The following is a 17,589-nucleotide window of genomic DNA, read 5'->3' as shown; positions in this document are numbered from 1 at the left end:
ACATTGAGGTCTTTCATCCATGTTGAGTTTATTTTTGTGTCTGGTGAAAGAAAGTGGTCCAGGTTCATTCTTCTGCGTGTCACCGTCCAGTTTTCCCAGCCCCACTTGCTGAAGACACTGTCTTTATTCCATTGGCTATTCTTTCCTGCTTTGTCAAAGACGAGTTGGCCAACTGTCCGTGGGTCCATTTCTGGGTTCTCTGTTCTGTGCCATTGATCTGAGTGGCTGTTCTTGTGCCATAGCCTGTGCCATACTTGCCACCAAACAATGTGGCGATGCAAAGATGAATTAGCAACAACCTTCCTCTTGAGAGCTTATGGTCCAGAAATTGTCATGAAAGACCAGGACTCGAAGTCCAGTTGCAAGTAAGCAGTGAGAAGGTACAGTGTGTGTCTTCCTGCCCCCCTCCTAATGGGGACTAACCGGCAAATAGGAGATAAGGCAGGAGACATATTGTCCCTCATTCAGAAACGTCCAAGTGTGATGGCAAAGATCATGAACCCTACAAACATTCCTGATCTTAGATTTTGGCTCGACCGACGGGCTGTGGGACTCTGGGTGACACCATCGCTTGGAAGCCGCATCTGTCCCCCTGGAAGATGAGAAGGGGTGAGGGTGCCTGCCTGTGTTACTTTCCTGGGGCTGCTGTACAAATTACCCCAAACTGCGTGGCTTAAGACAACAGAAACTTATTCTCCCACAGTTCTGAGGCCACAAGTCTGAAATCAGGGTGTCAGCAGCACCAGGCTCCCCAAGGCTGTGAGGGAGAAACCTTCGTTGCCTCTTGCAGCTCCCGGGACTCCTGGTACTGGCGTGTGACGCAGTGACTCCAGTCTCTGTCCCCATCCTTCTTCCACGTGCCTTCTTCTCTGTGTCTCTGTGTGTCCTTTTCTGTCTCTTCTAAGGACACTCCCATCGGACTTAGGGCCCCCCTAACCCAGCCTGATCTCACCTTAATTGATCCCTACCTTAATTACACTGCAAAGACCTTATTTCCACATATGGTCACCCTCTGAGGTTCCAGGTGGACATGAGTGTGGGGGGACGCTATTCAACCCACTGTGCTGTACCTCATAGGGTTGTGGGGAGTAAATGAGATAAGGCATAGAAAGCATTATGCACAGTGCCAAGCATGGACTAAATGGTCAGTGTTAGTTACACACGTGTTCATGCATATGCACACATGTGTATACATATGTGTGTATTGTACACATATGTTTGTACGCATGTATGTGTATGTATATATATTTTGTTATTTACTAGATTTACCAAAGGTTTCTTTCTTTATTTAAATTTTTTTAATGTTTCTTTATTTTGAGAGAGAGAGAGAGCACAAGCAGGGGAGGGGCAGAGAGAGAAGGAGAGAACCTCAAGCAGGCTCCGAGCTGTCAGCACCGAGCCCCACACAGGACTTGATCTCACGAACTGTGAGATCATGACCTGAGCTGAAACCAAGAGTCAGATACTTAACCAACTGAGCCACCCAAGCATCCTGCAAAGGTTTACTTCATCACATAAACAAATGAAACAGTAACTTTTCACACTTGTCACTCTTTGTAAATGTTCTAATTTGCTTGTTACTGGTTTTATATTATTGCCTGTTTGTCTTTTTTCCTTTTTTTTTTTTTTTTTTAGGGTTGTTGTTGTTGTTGTTGTTGTTTGTTATTCTCCTTGTCTCCCAAAACTGCTCTGGATGTTTGGGTATGTGGTGTGCCCATTTTCTCACCAGGCAGCCTCAAAGCATATCGGTGATTTTCTGTAAGCATTTTGTTCATTTTTACTCGGGTGAGCATTTTGCTCATCTCGTAGAAGTGGGTGGGTCTTCATTCGTTGTTGAGAATTACTTTTCCCCGGCCCTTCTTCATGGTGTTACAATGACCAGCTTCCATCGGTGACCCATAGATTGTAGAGATGATGCGCTCTTTTTGGAAGGTATGAGGTTACGAATGTGTCTCCGTATCTTTTTTCAATCCTTCCTCATTCGTGATAGTCATATCTTCCATCGAAACACCACTCTCTCTCCAGACCTATGTTATGCCATGTTATTGATCTCCTTGGGAGATCCTTACAGCTCTGGCCGACCCCCATACTCGCCCCCATCCCCGGCCAAGCACCTCAAGTGGGCTGATCCGTGTCCTAGGTGACACTGGCCACTAAACCAGACCCTGGACCCTGCGGCCTCTGATCAGGGATTGACTCTGAGCTCCTGGCAGGGCTCCAGGATGGGTCTGGCCTGGTGGAAGACGGGCTCTAGGACTGCCCACGTCCTCAGTACCTACCTTGATGCGGACCCTAAGCCAGGCTCCGGACAGCTAAGGCCCAGCCCAGACTTTTGCTTCCTCCCCAGCAGCGCCCATGTCCGAAATGAAAGGCAAATGCACCCAAAAGGGAATAGTGGACTATTTATTGCAAAGCTAAAGTGGCAGCTCAGGAAGCAGGGAAACCCCCTGAAGGCCCTTCTGTAACAGCGAAGAAGGAGAAGGAGAAGGGGCCGGGGGCAGTGAACTCCTGCGCATGAACAGCCACCTATTCAGCTCCTGGGACCCTCCCTCCCGAGAAAGACCTCTCCCTCGCGCTGGCAACACGCCCCCCAGGCTGAGGTCTCCGCCGAGCCCAGTGGAGTTTGGAGAACGTAGAGCATCCTCAGAACTTAGCGGCAGTCTGTCTATCTGGGAAGCCAGGCGCACATGGGGGGGAAGCAAGTGAGGGGCTCCTCTGGGCCTCTGCCCAGGTAGGAAATGCAGAAGGTGACCTGTCTGCATTCTGGGTGGGGCCGCAGCAATGCCACCAGGGTCACCGTCCCTTAAATATTAGGCGGGTTTTCCCATCACCAATGATGAACCTACAAAAAAAAAAAAAAAAAAAAAAAAAGAGGCCCCATAAGGCCCCCGAGCCTCTGGAGGAGAGACCCAGCCCTTCATCAAGTGTCTCCAGGCCCAGAATTCTCCAGAAAGATGCTCTCCTGAGCCCTTCCAGCCTCAATAGCCAAATCCCCTCAGGGAAAGGGAGAAACTCTCTCCTGTTTGCTTTCCAGTAACCTTTCCCTGGAGATGCTCTCTCGGCCATTCCGAAAGCAACAATGATGCCCTTCATCGCCAACCCGTGGGCTAAGCCGGACTGCAGATGGGCAATGGCGGCAAACGCTAGAGACCAGCCCAGCGACTGTGCCCTCCCAGGCTGCGGGAGGTAGGTTCAACGTGTACCAAGTCCAGACCCTAGTCCCTGCAGGGCCTGGAGCAGGGAAAACGAACAAACAAAAAACACACCAGGCCCCTGCAGACCTTCAAAGCTCACAAAAGGAGAGCTCAAGGGGAAGCAGTCAAGCAGATACTATCCTTGTGGTGGCATCAACCTTGTTCCCCACCGCACGAGGCCCGGGAGCTCTGCTCACGTTGCATTTCGTGTCAGTGGCATCTCCTGGCACACATGCTCTTGGGGGCACCATTTCCACGGTTCTCTCTGTGGATAGGACTCCCCCGCCCCGTGAGGAGCTCCCCGACTCGTGGTCCACGTGGCCGTGCAGGTGAGGCTGACCTCGCCCCAACTCCCGACATAGCCAGGAAGAGTGCCTGAGCCCCGTGGCTACAGGGGTGGATGCAGAGGGGGACACGACCCATGCTGCGCCGGTCCAAACCAGTGAACGTGAGACCCCGGGCTTTTGCCAGAGCTGTTGTTTTATCTCTTCTGGGGTTGTTAAGCTGCCGACATAGAAGCCTAGCTTTTCCGGCGAGCATCTCTGCCTCTCCCGGAGAGCCTCTCGGAGCATGAAGCCTGCCCAGAGGATAGCAGACCAAGTCCTAAAGACACTGAGCACCACCTGAAGCCGGTGCCACGTGTGAACTTCTCATTTATGTGAGTGAGTGAATTCCCCCTTGTGACGTAAACTACGTCGAGATGGATTTCCGGCACTTGGAACCAAAGGTCCCGGAGCCATAATCTTTGTCTCTGGAAAAGACTCCCTCTTCCCTTCTTCAAACCCAAGTGAGATCCCAGCCCTCTAGCCCTGGATGCTCTGGGAACTGACACCAGGTGCCCACGAGAGGGGCCGGTGACCCTGGGTCACGCTCCTACCTGATAAGCACTCCTACGAGGAGGCTCCCCAGGAGCGGGCCCAGCCAGTAGATCCAGTGGAAGTCCCAGTGATTGGCCACCACAGCAGGTCCAAAGGCACGGGCAGGATTCATGCAGGCTCCGGACACAGCACCCCTGCAAACACCCAGCCACGTGGTCGCCAGATCCCAGCCAGGCCCCAGCCCGCGTCAAGGTTAAGTTCATTTCCCCAACTAGGCTTAAGTCACACACCACCCAGAAACCCTCTTGAAGCCACCATATTGTGGGGCTCTGGTGGGGCGGGGGGAGGGGGGTGGATCCCAAAGAAGACACAGGTGAAGAGGCTATTAGCACCGGGAAGTGGAAGGCTTCTCTGTCACTCCCCACACGCCCTTCTAGAAGAACAGACAGCAGAGAGTGTTCCGTGGTGACAGGAAGAGAAAACGGGTCCAGGTCCTCGTCGACGTTGAAGAAACCAAGGCAAGCAGTCAGCACCGACCGCATGAACTTCGGAGTGAAGCTGACCTGCATCCGAAACCCAGCCCAGCTCTTTCTAGCTGTGTGCCCTTCGCTCGAGGAGAAAGTACCTATCTCATAGGCTCTTGTCAGGAGCCACTGCGAAAATGCACTTAGGAGCCCAAGACTCACAATATAATTCACGTACAAGCGTTTAATCTAGCTAACCCTTATTAGCCCTTGTTGTGCCACAAGCTTGGGGCCTGGCGTCTCCTACGGGAGGAGGGGGGCTGTTCTCCGGGGCTACCTCTCTGGTTCTGGGGTCGGTATCCTTGCCGCGTTGCTGAGGGTCTCCCGGGGTCCCCTGCCCGGCAGCCAAAGTCCAAAGGATGAATCGTTGGCTTGTAAAGGAACCAACAGCCGCTAGGGGGCAGCAAAGCACCGCCGCGGCTTTACACGCGCTTTCCGCACGCCCCCCCTCCGCCCCCCCAAGCTCCCCAGACTCCACCTCCCAAAGGATGACAGCGATGTGGGCGGCAGAGCCGGGACCGCCTAGACTTGGTTCTGTGTCCAAGAGAAAGAAAGGAGGTGGGCATTAGGAAGGGGCTCCCTCGGGGCACGTGGGTGGCTCAGTTGAGCGGCTGACTTTGGTTCGGGTCTGGTTTATAAGTTCGAGCCCCGCATCCCGCTCTCTGCTGTCAGCTTAGAGGCTGCTTCAGATCCTCTGCACCCCCCCCCCCCCCAGCTCCCCTCTCCCTCCCTCCCCCTCTCTCCCCAATAAAAAAAAACTAAAAAATTAAAAAAAAAAAAAAAAAAAAAGAGGAAGGGGCTTATCCCCTTCCCTAAGAGATTTGGGCTCTTATCCCAGATCTGTCCTTTAATTTGCCACTGTCCAGTGACCTTAAATAAGTCACGTGTGTTCTCTCTGGGCTCAGTTTCCTCATATATAAAATGGGAGAAACAATCCCTGACCCAAGCTTGTCTCCTTAAACCCCTCCTGCACCCCTGAGGGGCTCACCCTAGATGAGTCAGTGGGTATGGAAGCTCTTTGTGAGGCTGAGGCTAAAACCTGGCTTCCCACTGACTGAACAAACACAGCTCACAGAAATGTTTAACGCTACAAAAAAAGGTAAATTCCCGGGTGCCTGGGTGGCTCTGTCAGTTAAGCGTCTGACTTCAGCTCAGGTCATGATCTCACAGTTGGTGAGTTCGAGCCCCGTGTCGGGCTCTGTGCTGACAGCTTGGAGCCTGGAGCCTGTTTCGGATTCTGTGTCTCCCTCCCCCACTTGCTCTCCATCTCTCTCTCTCTCTTTCTCTCCCAAAAATAAATAAACATTAAAAAAACTTTTTCAAAAGAAAGGAAAATTTCACATGAGAAGCCAGTTTTCTGACTTCCCTGGAATGATGTTAGAAGGGTCATTTGAGGCCCACGTTCCATCACGGCAATAACTTACTAGAGGGGCAGAGGGGTGCCTCCTTGGGTACCCCAACCCCAAAGGCTGGCCCAGGACCGCTCACCCGGCCAGGATGTCCACGGTGACGGCAAAGCCAATGGAGAATGGAGCCAGAGGGCCCTGCGTCTTCTCGTTGATGGCGCCCATGCAAACAGCCAGTGCCAGCAGGGTCGTCAGGATCAGCTCCACCACCACCGCCCCCCCCACCTGCCCCGGCTCCTGGACCGTCACAAAGGCCGCCCCAGACGCGTTCCAGAACCTGTCTTCAGGACTCACTGCCTGCGGAGAGAAGAGAAGCCACTGGCCTCACCGTGTGGGCAGGCCAGGGGGACGGTGGGCAGCGAGGGGAAGCGCGTGCCCCCCAACCGCTGGGGCAGTGACAGGCTCTGTCCAATCCACAGTCACGCATACCCCAGCTTCAGTTTTCACTGAGAGCCACCGGACTTCTCTGAGCCTCATCTGTAAAACGGGATAACCCAGCAGTGGCTGCAGGGGTCAGGGCCCCAGAGCTCATGTAACTAGACGATCCTCTTTGAAAAAAAGAACACAAAAAAACCTTACTCAACAGACTCTGCAAACACATCCGACCAGATGCACCCACTGCCAGCCCCCTTTAAGGCCCCTTTGAAGGGGTCAGGAAACCCTGAGGCTTGACAGGAAGTCAGCCTCAGGAGTCATCAGGGCACCTGGAAAGGGAAGAGAGCAGAGCAAGCTTCTGGACCCTGGACCTAAATCTGGACCTGGCTGCTTCCCGGTTCGGCTGAACCTGGGCCAGCTACCGACTTCGTCTGCGTTTCCTCCTCCATAAAGCGGAGGTGATGGTAATCAGAGCTCTGAACTCAGGCAGCGAGTGCCCTCTAAGAACCGACTGTGGCTCCTTGTGACGCAGCCGGGAGATTTACCGAGAGAAGCTGTGTGAATTGCTTCGCAGGGAGGGTGTGCTCAGTGACCAGAGCCTCCGCCCTGCACTGCCCAGATTGTGTTGGGCGGGTTTGTGGGTGGCCCGGCTGGAGGGAGAGCCTAGGAACTGCTTTCCATCAGGGATCAGAGCGGGAAGGTCCAGCCCCCACTCTGTAGACAGGGGATAAGGTTCTCAAAGGGGAACACGGGGAGACCAGGGCAGGGAAGACAGCAAAATGGGACTCTAGACCAAAGTCTGCCATGGGCCAGTGCTTAGAGCTACAGGCCGAACCCCAGCCGGGCTAACGGGCGCCCCCTGTTCCAACCCGACCCCACGCCCCTTAACACACTTGCCTACAAGCCCTACATCCTGCAGGGCCCCTGGTTGTACTGAGACTTAACAGCAACAGGAAGGGGAAAAAAGAAGGGAAGGAGGCAAGGAGGGAGTCCATCCGTGAAGTGATGTGTGGGTCTATAAAAACCTGAGTGGCGGGGAGGAGGCGGTAGCTGTCCTGCCAGGAGAAGATTCCAGACATAAACTGATTGTTAACTCCCATCACACGTCGAGGGACTCGGTTTAAAGGCAGGCAAACTGGAGAACAGGCAGAGAAGTTAGTTCAAGGAGAGTTACCAGAGCCTTCCCACACCCTCAGTTTGTAGAATGAACGAATGAGTGAGTGAATGAATTAATGGCAAAACACTAGAAACATTATCCAAAGCCATCCAAAGCCAGAAATGGTCTCAGGGAGAGAAACTTCAAGTCCCAAATTCTGCTTCCTAGTCTGTCCAGGGGAGAGCTATGTCCAGACACTGACAGAACAGGGTGTGTTTAAGGAGAGCCAAAGGCCCCCTTCCCAGGAGAAAAGGACCCACCCGATCCCAATGAAGGAAAATCCTAGAGGAAAAGAGTGGGGTGCCTCCGACTCCCCACTCCCCTCACTCCAGCCCCCGTGGGGATCACCCACCTTGGCCAAGGCGGCCCCGATCAGCCCCCCGCACAGCTGGGAGATCCAGTAGGGAAGGAGCATCACCAGGTTGAGGCCTCCGATCAGCATGGCCGCCAAGGACACCGCAGGGTTGAAGTGCCCACCACTGTCACCCGCAAAAGCAGAAGGAAGTCTTGAGACCAAGGTCTAGGCCAACACTAGAGCGCATGTGTCCCCCCAGGTGGCCCCCCAGGATGGCCCTGCAGCACCAGAGTGAGCCAAGGACCTTGCCCAAGTAGAAAACAGGCACCAGATCCTGCCCGTTTTCCCTGAGGTGCCCACTGGTGGGGTGAGGGATGTGGGGGACAGCCGGGGAGAAGCGGGCAGCCCCATTCCTGCCCTACACCCAGAGCCCACGGTGTCCAGAGGAAGGACCTGGTGGGCGACCATCCCTTAACTCCTTCCGGACTCACTCAGAGCTCCAGCCCTCAAGAGATGTGGCCATCAGTCAGAATGAGACCCCAGACTCCAAATTAGGAGACAGAGAGAGGTATCCTGGCGTCCCTTTACCAGTGTCCGGGCTCTGCAAAAGAGCTCCTGAGTGGCTGAACTCCGTCTTTCCCTAGGCTGGAGGAAAACCCTATTCTAATGGCACCAGTAATGTGGAGCTGAGCACTTGGTGCCGTTTGATTCCCGCGGGGCTCTCAGCGTGGGCTTCCTCCTGGCTCTGCCACTTACTAACCAAGAAACCGTGGATGAGTCCCGTGGCCTTTCTCGGCCACACCAGGAAAGTGAGGATAATGATAGCAACTACCCTCAAGGGGTTGTTGAGAGCATTCAATGAGTCCATATCTAGAAAGTGCTTAGAGGGGCACCTGGGTGACTCAGCTGGTTAAGCATCCGACTTCAGCTCAGGTCACGATCTCACGAATCGTGGGTTTGAGCCCTGCATTGGGCTCTGTGCTGATGGTGCAGAGCCTGCTTTGGAGCCTCTGTCCTCTGTCTTTGCCCTTCCCCCACTCAGGCTCTCTCTCCAAAATAAATAAACATGTAAAAAAAATTTATATATATATATATATATGTATATGTATATATATATATATATAAAGGCAGGCAGGCAGGAAGAGAAAGAAAGAAAGAAAGAAAGAGAGAAAAAGAAAGGAGGAAGGAAGGAAGGAAAGAAGGAAAGAAGGGAAGAAGGAAGAGAGGGAGGAAGGAAGTGTTTAGAACAGTGCCTGGCACTGGGTTAGCATTGTATATGTGTGGGCTTGAGGAAAAAACTAAAATATACTCTCTTCTCCCCATGTTACGGGTGGGGCATTTAGGGTTTGGAGAGGGACTTGCCCAAAGCCACAGAGCCCATAGGCTGCAGAGGTAGGATTTGAACCCAGGCAGTCCGAGTCCCCAGCCCACGCTCCTATGTACAATGCTGGGAAACTTGCGTATGTGCCCAGGGTCCCCGCTGATAGCTTTGCTCCCCGCCTCTGCCCGCCCAGGTTAGCCTAGGCCTATCCCTCGGAACTGGTCTCACCTGATATTCCCCAGTGTGGCGATGATGAGGCCCAGGGCCAGCCCGTGAGCCAAGGCCGGCTGCAGCAGCCCAGTGTCCGGCCCGTTCTCAATGACCGACAGGCACCCGATGAAGATGAAGAGGGCAGAACCCAGCAGTTCGACCAGACAGGGCTGCAGGAACCGCTCATACCAGGATTCACGACACCTGCCTCCCATGCTTGGCTGCTTCCCCTTGCCACCGACAAACTCAGCGTCACACACAGACACAGCCGCCTGCAGCGGGGAAAAGGGAGAGCGGACACGGGTGGGAGGAAAGCCCTGAAAGGAGCCCCCAGCGCCCCAGCGTTGTCAATTCTCAGCACCCCTTGTACGGCCAGGGTGCGGAGGCAGAGGCAGAGGCAGAGGCCAGCTGCGGGCTCACCTCCGCAGACATCAGGGCCCGAGTGACCCGCGCACCTGCTCTTGCCTGAGCTGGCTGGGAGAGTGCACCTGCTGTCGGGCTCTTATCTCAGACCGGGGCTGCTCATTCTCCTTCGGGCTCTGCTCCTTTTAAAGGGCTGCGGAGGCTCCCCTAGGGTGCCAAGAAAGCAATAAAGCACGGTGGGAGGTGGCCCTGGGGCCCAGAAGAGGAAACATTTTCTTTTTTTTTAATCTCCACTGGGCAGGGCAGGGGATGGTCAAGGATCGCTAAGCTTTCTGCCAACAAGGGGAGAAGGCACCGGCTGACCTGCACCACCTGGGGAGTGGGGCCACCACAAGGGTCCCCGCGGCCACCAAAAGGGTCCGAAGGAGACCAGCGTGTGCGCACGAGGAGGGCCCCTCTGGGCTGGGACCGCACGTGGGAGAGAATGGCCAGCGCATTTTCAGTGATGTTTCCGTGGATTCCCTCAGACGTCTCCTCCTCGTATCTGGGGCCTCAACAACTCCCCTCACCCTCACTGCCTGATCCAGGACTGAATGCGCGGAGACGGATGACCGTCCACCCACCGACAGCCAGCGGCAGCCACGGTAACAACGTGCGTCGCGGGAAAGCCTGCGGGCCTCGGAAACAGGCTGCCTGGATCCCAAGCCCGTTTCTGCCGTGAACTGGCTCTGGAGCCCTGTGTTGCTGTCCCCTCTGCGCCGCAGTATTCTCCGCTGTGAAGCGGGAACGATAGCAATAGAACCGACGACATAGGGGCGTTTGTGGTTTGAATAAGTTCATACGACAAAGAGCTTGTGACACTGGCAGACACAATCAGCACAACACCGGTGTCTACTAATGAAGAACAGATATTTACGTGTAACAAGTATTTATTGAGCAATTTCTACAAGCCTTCTACTTGCCAGGCACCGGGCTAAGAACCTTATATGCATTATCTCACTTCAGCAGTAAGCCCGCGACGTAGGTACTCCTACTTTTCCACAAGGGGAGGTGGAGATTCAGGAAAGTTACGTTTCCCAGGGTCACATAGGTTTTGTGATTGCAAAACATGTGGGTTGAGTCACAACGGACAAATGCTGCGTGATTCCACTTATAGGAGGTCTCTGGAGTAGTCAGAGTCCTAGAGACAGAAAGGAGACGGTGGTTGCCAGGGGCTGGGGGCGGGGGGCAGAGGGAATGGGGAGTTGCTGTTTAATGGGTACAGAGTTTCAGTTTGGGAAGATGAAAACGTCGTAGAGATGGATGGTTTACACAACAATGTTAATGTAATTAATGCCACTGAAGTATACACTTAAAAGTGGTTAAAAACGGTAGATTTTATGTTATGTGTATTTTACCACGATTGGAAAAAGAACTTGTGGGTTAAGCCACTACAGTCTAGTATCTTTTTAAGATGGATGGATGGATGGATGGATGGGTGGGTAGATGATGGGTGGATGGTGGATGGACAGGTGGATGGATGGATGGATGGATGGAAAGATGGAAGGAAGAAAGGAGGGAGGGAAGAAAGGAAGGGAGGGACGGAGGAAGAAAAAAAGAGGAGAGAGATGCATTCCTTTATTCATCCATTCAACAAATATTTAAGCACCTGCCATGAACTAGTTCTAAGAGCTAATTGGAAATGTAGCAGTGAATAAGATGGGCAAAGATTCTTTCAGTGCTCATATCTGTTACCTGAGTATTTTTCTGTACAGATAGAGATCCATAGAGAACGTCTGGGAGAAGAGAATGTAGTGAAGACATCTCCCATTTACTACTACTGCATATCTAACACTGTGCTGAGCACACTGCATATATTCACAACAACCCCATGATCTCTTATCCCTATCTTCAGGGCACAAAGATAAACCAAGGCACAAAGAGTTGCGGAACTTGCCCAAGGTTGTGTAGATAAAAAGTATCCACTCCAGGACAGAGCGAATCCATCCAGGGTCTGATGGTTTGCTAAAAGCTCTTTTCAGCTGGAGGCTCAGGAACGCAGCCCCTCTTTTGAATATCTGCACATCTCGGAAGGTTTAGTGTTGATTATCTTGAGCCCTGTGCTCTCCCTCCTCTGTACCCACCTCACGCTGTACAAGATGTCTCACACCCTTCCTCCCGTGTCCCTGCATGGCAACACGAGGCAGTTGTCCAACCTTGTGCTTCCCCATCTCCTTCACGCTCTGCCCAAGTCCTGCCAAGAGCTGCTTCCAGAACATGTCTCTCCTGGTTTCACCCAGGCCTCCATGAGTTCTTGCTTAGTGTCTTGGAAAAAAAAAAAAAAAATCAAACGTTCAGGATACACCTGCCAGGTTCTAGGCCCTGCACTGGACACCTCACGTGCATTCTCTCGGTTAAGATTTACAATCATCTGATACCTTCCCCGCGTCACAGGCAGGAACTCCCAGCTGGGGTCACTATAGCTCCTCATCTGGTCCCCTTGCCTCACCCAATTTTAATCTGTTCCTCTTGTACTGGGAGCCAGCAGGGCACAGTTCAGCACTTGGGTGCAGGTGGGGATCAGGCTTCTCCACCATCACCTGCTGGCTTCTCCCTCAGCCCCAGTGTTTTCTTTTGGAGAAGTGGGAAGACGGCGTCCCGCATCCCCATAAGGCTGTCGTGCGGATTAAATGAGACAGTGCCAGATTCAGAGCAGGCCCCATCAAGAGCACCTATTGTTGTGGTTTTCGTCAGAGTAGGCTAACCCATGTAAAAAAGAACCCAACATTTAGCTGGGTTAACATAATAAAAATTGATTCACTGTTGACACAATAGCAGGCCCTTTATGACATGGTGACTCAGGGATCCAAGCCATTTCCATCTTGGAGACCCACGATCTAGGTCCCCAGATCTTCTGCACCAGCCAGCAGATGGGGGAGAGAGGACGTGGGGGACGTTTTTACGGGCTAGGCCTAAAATGGCAAATATCCCTTTCCTCCATGTTTGGTTGACCAGAAGTCCATCATATGGCTTCACCTGACCACAAAGGAGTCTGGGAAATGTAGTCTAACCACGTGCCCAGGAGGAAAAAGAAAGGCTTTTTGTGAGCACCAGAAATTTCTGCCACATGATAGATGCTGTTGTTCCCCAGACTATCAACCTCATCGCATCCTTCCCTGCGTTAAAACCTTTCAGCCCTTCCTATGGCTTTCAGGGCAAAACCAAACTCCCAGAGCCGGCCACACAGGCTGTGAGTCCTACACTGACTCACCTCTGGTCACACAAACCCTAAACAGTCCGATGAGCCATGTGCCCACTCCCCTCCCTGCCAGCGCTGTTCCCTCTGTTTGAAGTCCTGTTTTGCCCCCTGGGCCAACCTGTACTGCACATTGAAATCTCAGATCGGGTGTCTCTCCCGTGACCCCTGGTCAACTAGATGTCACCTCTCCAGACACAGCCTCCCTCGCTAGATCCAGGGACTGTCTTGGTAGCTCCAAAAACAGTGGCTCTCCAAAGAAAACCTGAATGTCATTCAGGCACAACATATTTCCACAACTCAAGATTTCTCGTGTGGACTGCCGTCTCCATAAGCAACACACTGGTCCCCCCGCAAACGACTAGGATAACCGGTGGGCTAGTGAGATAGTGTCTCCTTGAGAACTTGTTTAGCTTGGCAAACTTCTCAGTCTTCCAATCCCAGGTCTGGTTGACATGACTGAGGCCTCTGATTTTTATCTCTGTTTAGATCCTTGTTTAGTTCAAGATGTCTCTGCAGCTGTAGACACCTGTCTGCCCTCCACCACCAGGTCCAGATGGAGTATAAAAGCAGTTCTATGTCATCCTGTCACACTGCTCTTCCTTCCTTTCTCACTTTGATAGCTGCACTGTGGGGCAAGAATGTGATGTTGGTGCCATGGCAGCTGTCTTGAGACCAAGAGGTCCCACTTGCCAGAAGGGTGGATCTTTGATGATATCACCAAGCCACCAGACTAACCCCAAGATCTGACTTCCTTGTTAAATTAACCTGATCTTCTCGGATTGTGTACCAGGGCACCCCAGAGAGCCACGCTGAACTCACAGGGACTTTGGGGGATTATAAAACTTCAAGGGAAATATAGTGATTCTCAATATCTGTCAAACACCATGTGAATTACTAGCTCAAGGTTGTTCAAGGCTGTAATATCAAATGGCCCTACATTCTCTCCAATAACATCATATCTTTGCAAAGCTGGCTTTATGGGAGTTGCCATAATAAAAAGCAAGTACTGCATAAAAATCAATGTGGAAGAGGAAATGTAGGGAATAGGGTCTCCAACCTGACTCCGAGGTCTGGGAAGTTGTGCAGTGCCCCAAAGTACACACATCTCGTGGTAATTAACTGTAGAATTTAATAATGGAAGTTATTTAAGGACTCAATTCAACTGAGTTATGTGTAGTCATCTGAAAATGAAATGAAAATATAAATAAAATACTTTTCAATATATGTGTATTTTCTTTTCAAATGGCTAAGTTGTTAGGACATAAATGCTACATGCTTTTGGACCTATTTGTTTAATGAGAAGAAGCAGCAGGCATTTCTTTTGGCCCAGGAACGCTGTGAACCCAAGACAGTTTGGGAGCCTGTGAAATGAACAATATACGTCCTGTTTCAGGAAGTGGGAGTTGAGATTTCTATCGCTTGCAGCAGAGAACGTTTCCGGCTAGTACACACTCTCCCAATTGCCTGGCGACACCAGGCTTTCAATTGAATGATTTCTTCTTGAAACCAGCCAGTATTTGCAATGCAGATGCTTGATAATTCAGGCTGATCCTGAGATGGACAATCACAGAAACTAAAAGCAGAACTCTTTGTCTCTTCTGAAACAGTGGCTTTATTTCTATCTAAATAGCCCTGCCGTTGTTTTCAGCATACGATGACCAGGGGCTTAGGGCAACTTAGTGGTTGGAAAAGAGTCTAGCTTTTTTTTTTTTTTCTTTTTTTTTCCACTTTTCTGTCTGCGAAACTGCAGGTTTCGTTTAAACCTAAGCACGTCCTTTCCTTGACTTATGTCTTTTGAGTCACAAGACATCAGTCATGTGGGTTATTTCAGAACCCTTTACAGCCAGAGGAGGGTCATCAGACTCAAGAAGCAGCCTGCTAAGTCTCATCAATAAAGTTCACTGTCACCATCTGTAAATGGTGAACAATTAAAACGGTAGAATGACTACTGTTTACTAAGGACCTACTGTGGGCTGGACACCACAAGCTTATTCCGTATGCGTGATTAGAATGTTCTCGTCTTGTTTTTTTTGTTTGTTTGTTTTTTGTTTTTTGTGTTTTTTTTTTTTTTTGCTTTGGCTTTTATCCTGTGTCTACTATCCAAATTAAATAACTCTCAGAAGAGGAAAACCAAATGGCCAACAAACATGAAAAGACACTCAGTCTCTCTAAAAGCCAGAAAAAGAAAATTCAAATTAAAGCAACAGGACAGAATTCTTTTTTTTTTTTTTTTTTTTTAAGTAGGCTCTGTGCCTAGGGCAGAGCCCAGCATGGGGCTTGAACTCACAACCCAGCAATCAAGACCTGAGCTGAGATCAAGAGTCACATGCTTAACCGACTGAGCCACCGGGCCATCCCCAGAACATTGTTTTTTTTTTAAGTGTTTATTATTTTGAGAAAGAGAAAGAGAGACAGAGACAGAGACAGAGACAGAGACAGAGTGCAAGCAGGGGAAGGGCAGAGAAAGAGGGAGACATCGAATCTGAAGCAGGCTCCAGACTCTGAGCTGTCAGCACAGAGCCGGACGTGGGGCTCGAACTCACAACCACGAGATCATGACCTCAGCTGAAGTCGGATGCTTAACCGACTGAGCCACCCAGGCACCCCCTTTTTAAAAACAGCAATACTGACTGCGATGGGGAAATAGGTAAACTCCTGTTGCTAGTGGAAATGTAAATTGCTACAATATTCTGTAACACAATCTTGCAATAGTTATTAAATATTTAAACTCACAGACCCAGCAAGCCTCATATTTGAAAATCAATCCTACAAAAGATAACCTCCAATAGGTAAGAGTATATATACAGGGACATTGATTTCATCGTTTGTTGTAGAAAAATCTGGGAACTACTTGAAAGATCATAATTATGAAAACACTTGAACTAAGCAGGAAATATGTACCCCAGAATGCATGTCTCCCATAGTTCTCTACACCTTCAAGCCTTTGGATGGTCTGTTTCTTTTACCCACACTGCTCTCTAAATCTGGCAAAACCTCTCATCCTTCAAGTCTGAACAAAGATATGAGAATGTTTGTAAAGGTAGCAAGAGAGAAAGTATGGAAAATATAAATCACGGGGGCTGGCTAACAATTAGATGCATGTCACAAAGTGGAAGAAGCCAGACATGAAAAAGCACACGTCCTATATAAAAAGTTCCAAACAAAGCAAAGCCAAGGACAGGGCACGTGGAGATTTCCGGGGCGTTGCCACCTTCTGTCTCCTGATCTGGATGCTGGCAAGGGTGAGTTCTGTTTGTGAAAGGTCACTGAGCTGTTACAGTTGTGTGCTTTTCTGTGTGTATATTACATTTCAATAAAAAAAGTTACAAATAAAACCGGTCTGTGTTTAGGAAGTTACCTTTTGGATAAAACCAGGAGGGAATTTGCAGGCGAATCTAGGGTCCCTGGGAGAGAACACTGAATTCAGTCTCTGTGTCCTGGGCTGCCAGGTTTTATGCCCATAATATAAGAATATGCCATTTTAGAAACTGCCTTTAAAAATCAGAAGGCTTTACTCCACACCCTTTAGTATTCCAGTAATTGAAATTGTTGTCAATAACAACAAAAGTTAGGGGTCGAGTCCGATCCCAGACCTCCTACTGAGCATTTAACAAACTTGACCTTACTGATTCTTCAGGGCAGTCTCGTGAGGCAGGTATTGTCCCCATTTTGCAAATGTGGAAATCAAAGTTCAAAGGCCCAGCAACTCAATTAAGGTCAAAGGTAACTGGGCTCAGAATCGGTTTGCTTTCCACAGGTAAACGATCTCAAAATAGAAACCAGAAGGATCTTTTGGATTTTTTTTTTTTATCAATTCTTGAGCAGCTTTACTGAGGTATAGTTGATACATAATACATTACACACATTTAAACGTTGATGTTTTGACATCTGGACACACCATGAGACCTTTATCACAATCAAGACAGCAAACACGTATGTATCATCCCCCAAAGTTCCCTTGTGACCCTGTTCTTGTCTGCAAACACTAATCTGTTTTCTTTCTTTTTTTTTTTTTATGTTTATTCTGAGAGAGAGAAAGAGAAAGAGAAAGAGAAAGAGAAAGAGAAAGAGAAAGAGAAAGAATGAGCGGGAGAGGGGCAGAGAGAGAGGAAGAGACAGAATCCCAAGCAGGCTCTGCACAGAGCCCAACACAGGGCTCGAACCCACTAACCGTGAGATCGCGACCTGAGCCAAAATCAAGAGTCGGACGCCTAACCGACTGAGCTACCCAGGCGCCCCACTAATCTGTTTTCTCACACTATGAATAGGTTTGAGTCTTCCAGAATTTTCCATAAGTGAAACCAAGCATCTGGCCTCTTTCCCTGGACGTATGTATTTTAGCATCATCCAGGTTCTAGCACGCACGAGGTCCCCTTCCTCTGGTTGCTGTGGATGTCTCCACGGTGTGATCATGCCCCAGCCTCCTCCCCCACTCGCCCTTGGATGGGCCTTGTTCCAATTTGGGGATGCTGCCCAAAAAACTGCTGTGAACATTTTTGTACGAGTCTTTCAGTGACACGTGTTGTCATTTCCCTTGAGTGACTACCTAAGAGAAGGACGGTGGGTGTGAATTTAACTTTTAAAAAACCACCAAGCAAGTTTCCAGGTCCTGCCTGCAGTGTATGAGACTTCCGGGCTCTCCAGATTGTCACCAACAGCGGGTATGACCAGTCTTTTGGAGTTCAGACG

At 50.5% G+C, this 17,589-nt stretch overlaps 1 protein-coding gene across 1 annotated transcript; it reads right to left on the bottom strand.

Moving 5' to 3' along the window:
* Positions 1–2,389: 2,389 nt before the first annotated feature.
* AQP8 (aquaporin 8) lies at positions 2,390–10,015 on the bottom strand. The gene is made up of 6 exons (XM_049638457.1): positions 9,720–10,015; positions 9,318–9,571; positions 7,826–7,952; positions 6,025–6,239; positions 4,072–4,206; positions 2,390–2,842 (listed from the first exon to the last, which is right to left on the bottom strand). Exons 1-6 carry the CDS (start codon positions 9,729–9,731, stop codon positions 2,794–2,796), a joined length of 792 nt encoding a protein of 263 aa, XP_049494414.1. The 5' UTR covers positions 9,732–10,015; the 3' UTR covers positions 2,390–2,793.
* Between the last annotated feature and the right edge of the window lie 7,574 nt (positions 10,016–17,589).

Source organism: Panthera uncia, chromosome E3 (genome assembly GCF_023721935.1).
Source record: "Panthera uncia isolate 11264 chromosome E3, Puncia_PCG_1.0, whole genome shotgun sequence".
In the NCBI taxonomy this organism is placed as follows: Eukaryota; Metazoa; Chordata; class Mammalia; order Carnivora; family Felidae; genus Panthera; species Panthera uncia.
This window is presented reverse-complemented; position numbering and strand designations above follow the sequence as displayed.

What these genes read in the sequence shown, in the direction of transcription:
- AQP8 (XM_049638457.1), bottom strand. An exon ending in GCCACACTGGGGAATATCAG is followed by an intron (nt 7,953 to 9,317) that starts GTGAGACCAGTT and finishes TGCGGGTGACAG; the next exon opens with TGGTGGGCACTTCAACCCTG. An exon ending in CTCGTAGGAGTGCTTATCAG is followed by an intron (nt 2,843 to 4,071) that starts GTAGGAGCGTGA and finishes TTTTTTTTGTAG; the next exon opens with GTTCATCATTGGTGATGGGA.